The 7,428-nt window shown below is 42.9% G+C and overlaps 1 protein-coding gene across 1 annotated transcript; it reads right to left on the bottom strand.

Annotated features, from left to right (window-relative positions):
- Nucleotides 1–3,111: 3,111 nt before the first annotated feature.
- On the bottom strand, nt 3,112–7,301 carry HSBP1 (heat shock factor binding protein 1). The gene is made up of 4 exons (XM_037409251.1): nt 7,173–7,301; nt 6,359–6,425; nt 6,046–6,165; nt 3,112–4,554 (listed from the first exon to the last, which is right to left on the bottom strand). The coding sequence occupies exons 1-3, from the start codon at nt 7,215–7,217 to the stop codon at nt 6,047–6,049; spliced, it is 231 nt and encodes a 76-aa protein (XP_037265148.1). The 5' UTR covers nt 7,218–7,301; the 3' UTR covers nt 3,112–4,554; nt 6,046.
- Nucleotides 7,302–7,428: the final 127 nt, after the last annotated feature.

Here is a 7,428-nt window from a genome sequence, read left to right as displayed (position 1 = left end):
GCTCAGGACGTTATTTGTGTATTCTATTAATTTTCTTAATTGTAAATAAAGCCTTAGTGTCTTGTGTAATAAGCAATTTTCAAAGCAGCATGTGGCTCGTTGAAGTCCTAACATCTGACCTTGTACATTAAAGGTAACCAAATAATTAATCTGAGTAGTGTTCCTTCTATTAGTGAGACTGTGCCCACTAGAAGGCACTATCTGCTAGGAAGTTACAATCTTGAGGAAAAGCTAAGAGCTTCATTAAGTAATTCCCTGTGAATACCTCCAGAAAAACTGCAGGCTCAGGTGTAATTTTAGAGGGAGTTTGGACAGTGCCTCCCGCCTTGGTTGCAGGGGCTTCACAGCAAACCCATATGGAATCAAAATTATGTTCTTGTTGAAGGCACAGTCTCAGATGTATTTACAATACGAAGGAATGAATTCCATGAGCTTTCCAATCTGGAGGAAGAACCACCGAGTGACTTCAGCCCTCCCCCAGGGTTTGGGAGACAGGCGGGTTAGGTCTTACCGATTTCCATCGTAATCTCTGGCAAACCAATTCCCCGTGCCTCACTCACCTAAGGAACCAACGGTTCTTTATTGGGAGCGTCAAGATAGTCAGTCTAGAGGAGGCCAGATAACATGAATTTGCCTTCATGTTTTTGCAGATTCATGAATTTGCAGATAACATGAATTGCACAAATATTCCCCGTCTCCCCTGCCAACGACAGCCTGCAGGAACCGCAGGATGAGGCCAGGTCTTTCTTGTCTCGTGCCCCCGTCCCGAGGCAGGCAGCCATGCAGGCAGCGGGACTCGCCAGCCATCTGGGAGCCCAGCTCTCGCAGGCAGCGGGTGTCGCAGTTCAGTGTCTCTCTGGCCTATAACCGGCTTCATTTAGTGCATGGACCAGATGGTATTAGTTGAAGAGCTGTGTGGGTGCAGTCTTATTTACCATATATTGTCTTTAGGGCAGAGATTAAATAAAAAATCCTCTTAGGGATACCGTAATTCTGGATTACTTATCAGTAGGCCTATGCGTTTCAATACAGGGATTTATTGTAACACTGTTCCTCTGTACTGAGAGTATCATTCCTGCTAAAAAGACAGAAATCAAGACGTCAGACGAGACAAGGCAGGAGTTTCAAATTTATTTCTGTTGCCTAGTGTAAAATGCACAGGCCATACAGCTCCTGAGATCTTCAACCTGTTTCTGGGTTCTCAGGTCTTAAGTGTACCATTCAGAAAACAATGCTGCTATTAACGATTGGCTGGGAAAACTGTGAAGACTTGCATGGTGTCACTCATATTTCTTGTCATAGAAAAAAAAAAATACCCTATTTGCTGTTCCTAACGTAGATCTTTTGTGACAGAACATCTATACTAAGTAGTTACCTGGAGACAGTTTGGAAACAGCTTTTTCCCCAGTAACAACTGAAACTGAGCTCTGAAGAGTGGAAGAGAAGCATGGGTTGAAGAAGATGGTGGTAATGGGAATCTGGAGCACAAGTGGTGCAAGGCGAGAGCAGAGACAATGAGAGCCTGAGGAACTTAGGCGCGGGGCCGGGGGTGGTCTGTCTTCTCCATCCTTAGCTGTTCTTTGTTTTCCCGGTAAGTGCAGGACCTGTAGACTTTCTACTCGTTCCACATTATTCTGTACCTCGTGCCCACTTACAGAAAGTAGTTTTGCCATCCCCTTGCTTCTGCTTGGGCTAGGATGGGAAAGAATGGAGGAAGCAGCAAGCTGAAGAGAGTGCATTTCCATCTATTTCACCTCCTCCTAGAAGGCATCTGTTACACCAGAACCCCCTTCCCCTCTTGCAGACAGGCAGAAGGCAGGCATGAGCAGATACCCATGCTCACCCACACAGGCAGAGCAGACAATTTTGCTGCCATGTCGTGGATCTGCTGTGCCTATGAATTACAGCAGGTCTGCTCAAATCCATATTTTGAATTGCAAACTGGAAAATGCAGCATCCACTACACCTGCTTGTACAAGGAAATCAGAGCAAGATGCATGTAATCTGTAACTGTTTGTGCAAATAAACTGTAGGAGGTAAATACGTCAATGATAAAATCCAAGTGCATGTTAACCATGATGACAGGTAGCAGAAAATTTCTCTTAAAGTCTTTCTACAGCCTTTACAGAGAGAAATAGCTAAAAAAATGCAAGCTGCAAACAGTCCTAAATAAAACACAGCACATAGTTTGATTCTAATAAATATATAGACCAGTTTTTGTCATGTTCTAATACGGAAGACAATCCCTATTAAAAACCTTGATCCCTTCCTTTCTTCCCAAGTGAGACAGCCTAGTGGCAGGGACAAGTATTTGTCAGATAAGATGTAACCCACATATTCAGAAAAAAGAAAACAAAACCCACCACTATTATTTGTAAAGTGTTATCAAATCCATATAAACTAACTTTAGAATTGTCACCTTCTGCTTAGCTTTGTCTATTAAAGGAACTGCACTTCAAGAAAATGTAGTCAAAAGGGACCATGCTTCGGCTTGTACGTGCTGTTCATAGGTAGAAGCTCTATCACTGCTTCTGAGTAAGAATAAAACATGCTTCTCAAAAACATGCAGAACTACAAGTAATGCCTTTCTGTCTGAAAGGCTTGTTTTGAATTGAATTGCTACTTTTCAAAATCAGTTGTTGTATTTATAAGGGAAAACTACCCCTACTGAAAAGTTATTAGAATCTTTCCAACGGCTTGGAGAGTCTAGCTGCTTCTTAAAGCTGAAATAATTTTCCAATAAGTTATTCTGACACAATAAACTTTGGGAAAGCAGGCCTACTACTGCTGTATACAGGACAGTGCAAGCAAATTCAGGCATGACCATTTTTCCCCCACAGGAGGAATGCCAAATGAGAATCTGTAGTTGTATAAACATCATACAAAATGATCTTCCACTTTAATACACCTTCCTATGAATGTTATCTACATTGTAATTACCTAGCAACATCCAGATTTGACAGGGCATGAATCATGCTCACCCTTTTATTATACAAATACCTATTCTATAAGCAGCAGCTGTGCTGAAGTCTTTCTGTAACTTACACTAAATATAACTTCACATATAATGATGTAATTACGCTAGATTTTTGCTTTAATATATACGACCTATTTGTTACCACATAATAGTTTATTAGATTTTTTTAAAATGACATTACAAAGAGCCTAAGGGCTGGTATTACAAGGTATATCGATACATTTCCTATGTTCACAAAATTCCCCTATTATTATGAGCTTTTATTACAATTTCCCCTCAGTTTTGAAAAATGACCTGTCATATTGCCTTCATAATACACAGGTGCTAATTTGGTGGTGTTCAAAGAGCAGTCTTGAGCATGGTCCACATATAACCATTGACTGCCACTACTGCTTTCCTAAATTTGTATTGCAAGCTGGAGCAGCATTGCAATGATTGTCAGTAACAGCTGACATTGGTCATTTTTCTTCACAAGTGACATAGTACAGACTCTTTAAATAAGAGTTTGCATTGCAAAAAATACTCTAATGTAATCCATTCAACTCCAGGCCCATAAACGTGGATATGATCAGAAAAGCAAACACCTTTCTAAACCAAGTATTTTGAAGAGTTCCAGCTAGTTGTTATTGAAGAAGCAAGGCTTTACAATTCTAACTGGATTCTCTCCTTTTTTGTTACTCAATATATCATTGCTTTGTCAGCAAACTGTTTTGTACAACAAGCCTGTGATTTAAACTGAAAGACCACATATAGACACTCCCACAATCCCATCCCTGTTCTGTCTAGTGTCACTATTTTAATCAGAATTATTGTTCAAAGGTGATGCTAAACAATGTACTGTCAAAGTAGTTTTAAAGTCTTAAAAAAACTTAAATCCCATAGTGAGATTTTTTCATAGTTAATAGTTCCTTGTCTGTCTAAATATAACAGATTTGAATGGCAGTGGTTGCTCAACTGTGTACAAACATCTCTATGTTAAATCTCTATTTCTGGTTCATGCTCTAGGAACACACAGGTAAGGTAACGCCAGGAGTAGGAGATAGGATTTTGATGTTCAGTGGCTCATGTTCCCAAAATCACCTTATTACATCTATGAGAAAACAACACATAGTCCTGAACTAGTTAAGTGACTGATGCTAGAGCTAAGATTAATGCTAAGTTTCGGTCTTGTGCTTCACTCCACAAAGTTACGTAGGACACGTTAAGATTTCCATTTGATGGGAATCACTAGATGTTTAGCTATCAAAAATGAAATGTCTAGAAAAAAGTGTAAGAAAGAGAAAAAAGTGGCCTCACAAAAAATACACCCAGTAGTTGAGATACATAAGATCTGTGTTTTAATAACACAACTAATTGATCCTCATAACAAGAATTCAGAAAGTGAAATTACAGTACACAAATCAAAATATAAACTAACCTATCCCTAACTATACAATATACATTAGGAATGCAAGCTCTGTAACAATATAAAATGCTTTTACACACAGTAGTTGCAAAAAGCGGTTCTGTAATTCCAAGGATTTGTAGAAAAAAAAAAAAAGGAAGTCTTCCAGGATTCATCTTAAGTTATCAGCAACCTGTTGGGGAAAAATAATTTTTAAAATTACTCAAAAGAATTAAGGGAATCGTTCTTATCAGAAATCTTCACTGGGGTTCAGGCTAAGGGAACTGGCACTGGGGACAATGAAGCCCATAATAATTTGTATGTCTGTCAAAGTATCACAAAAAATAGGCACCTTAACAAACAAGATGTATACCCGTTTCAAACACACTCGCCTACGGTATGGGCTGCATAGTATTCTAGACTTGAATTCAGAAATTCAAGCCAAAGAGAGGCTGAGACATGTCTTAGCCACCTCAACCAAAAAGTTAATCTAACATGATACATCTAGTACTTCATTTTATTTAACAGTTGCCTTCCATGGATTACAAAAATCAAGCTCTACAAAAACTGAAGTGAAACCTTAGCGCTCACATATAATAATTAAGCACCACACAGACAAACCCCCCTTGTTTCTGCTTTAAATAGTTTTGGCATACTTGAATTGCCCCCATCTTCTGAAATGCCTCTAGCAATTGTTGTAAATGCCGTGTGTGGTGTTACCTGAATTTATTTACATGGTTTTGTACTAGATTTTGAACTGCTGCTTGCCAAGTAGATGAAACATCTACTCCTCCAACATTTTGGTGTAATATAGGGGCAGGTTATCGATTAAGAAATTACATAATAAGAATATATAATACCACATTTACTTATCAATAAGAAATTTCTTTTTTCCAGTGAGTGTCGCCCTAGAAAACACCTTGCCTCATGTCTGAGTGCTGTCTTACACCGTCCAAGTCAGGACCTGCTGCTCTGCAATGGTGTGTGTGAGTCACATACTCTCAGCAAGCTCCTAACTTACACAGGAGGAATTTACAGCTGATCGACAGTAACTCACTCATTAGGCCCAGTGCACAGCAGCAAGTCTGGTCTCCAGCAACTTACTGGGACTTGAAGTCTACAGGATGCAGCAGCAGATGGAAAAATAGCACCACACTCACACTGGCTTTCCAGCTATGGAAATTTGAGCTGCTATAGGTAACATACACAAGATTACAGTCTTTTTCGAAACACTCAGATACAGTAAAAGAAAACAAGAGAACAACTTGTTTGTTACCGATAATTTTTTCCCATCTCTTCTCCTTCCCATGCTGCAAAGATAGCCACTATTTCAGATCTCACTCAAGAGTACCAGAGGACGAATACAGCTTTTGCACCCCCTCAAAACTAACTAGGCACCAACAAAATAGCTCTCCTCCCAACATTTATGAGGAAAGCACCTTCAGTGAAGACGCGAGCAGAAGCCTACTAAGGACCGATTCTGAAGGCTTCCTGTATTATAGCATAATACATAATTGTGTATATGTATCACACAATTATATATATATATACACACATGTATAATTCTGCTCTGCGTGCATTTCAGACTACCTCACAAACCAAAGGAAAAAGTCAATCTACTTTAAAGTCAGTAATTTCAAGCAACCCAAGGATTTGTTTCAAGGCTAGCAAGCAACTGTCTCACTTTAACTCTTGTTAGCAGCAGGGGTCTTGTTCTCGCCTTCCAATTCTTCCACTCCTGCTTGTGTCATGAGGTCTGCTATGTTCTTCTCCAGGTCGTCTATGCGACAGCTCATGTCATCAAGTTCACCGGAGTTAAGGAATACGACTGCAATCCAGTGGTGGTTGGGGTTTTTTTGTTTGTTTTTATCACAGCTTTGCTCAAGCTGTTATGGTCACTTTGAATTTATCTTACAAATCCCACTGGTAAATATACTTTAAAATACTTATGATTCTGTAGTGTATAACACCTATCTGACTTTAAAAAAAAAGGATATTTCTTCCAATTATTTGGTCAGACATAGTTTGAAATTTGTCCTGCATTTGCTGAAGCAATGTCTGCACCTAATAGAAAGGAAAAAAAGAAGTCTGTTTTGTTTCCATTAAAGAGGTTGTTACAGTATTTAATCTCATGTAATGAGATAAGTACGTTTGCTTTCATTGGTATGCTCAGTTGCACACAAACTCTGCAGTAGAAGTCCATATTTAAGTACCATTTTACATACGTATATATATATATAGGAACACACAGGAGAACTGAGGCTCACAGTAAACAACTTTAAGGTCTAGAAAATGCCTGTGTTCCGCAACCGGGAGTCAAACCACAACAGCTGCTGCCGGCACCCTATGTTAATCACATGATGACACTTCACACCCTACCTTAACCACATGATGACACTTTTTACACCCTACGTTAATCACACGGTGCCACTTTTTTCGGTATCAGCCTCCCTGCCGTCCCCCGGTGCTCCCCAGCCCTCCCCGACACGGGTCACCCGCCCGGGTCGGCGAGCCCCGGCATCAGCGCGGCGCGGGGACACGGGCCGAGCCTGCGCCCCGCCGAGGGGCCCACCGGAGCAGCCCTGCACCGGACGCTCTTCACACGGCGCCCGGGGAAAGGCCGCTGGCCCGGCAGCCCCCGCAGCAAGGGCCGCGAGTAGGCCAAGCTCGGCCGCGCCAGGGGCCGCCAACGGGGCGAGGCCGGAGGCTGCCGCCCCCCTTCCGCCGGCGCCTCTCCTCAGCCGGCGGCAACCCGGCCGCCCTGCCCGGCGCTCCCCGCTCCGCCCGGGGCGCTGGGCCCGGCGGCCTCACCACGGCGGTGAGGTCCTGCACGGTCTTCGGGTCGGTCTCGGCCATGGTCGGCTCGGCGGGCGCTGCGCTCCCGGCTCCGGGCTGCGGCGCTTCCGGGCCGCGCTCCCCGCTTCCGCGCCGCCTCTCGCGAGACGGCCCCGGTGCACTCTGGGCAGCGCAGTCTGCGCGGGCGCGGCGCCGGAGGGCCGAGCGGGCGGGCGGGGGGCGCCGGGGAACGGCCCCCAAAGCCCCGTCTCCCGGCCGCCAGCTCCCCTCC

This window comes from Falco rusticolus, chromosome 15 (assembly GCF_015220075.1).
Source record: "Falco rusticolus isolate bFalRus1 chromosome 15, bFalRus1.pri, whole genome shotgun sequence".
Lineage (NCBI taxonomy): Eukaryota > Metazoa > Chordata > Aves > Falconiformes > Falconidae > Falco > Falco rusticolus.
Note: the sequence above shows the minus strand (reverse complement) of the source record. Positions and strands in the feature narration are given on the sequence as shown.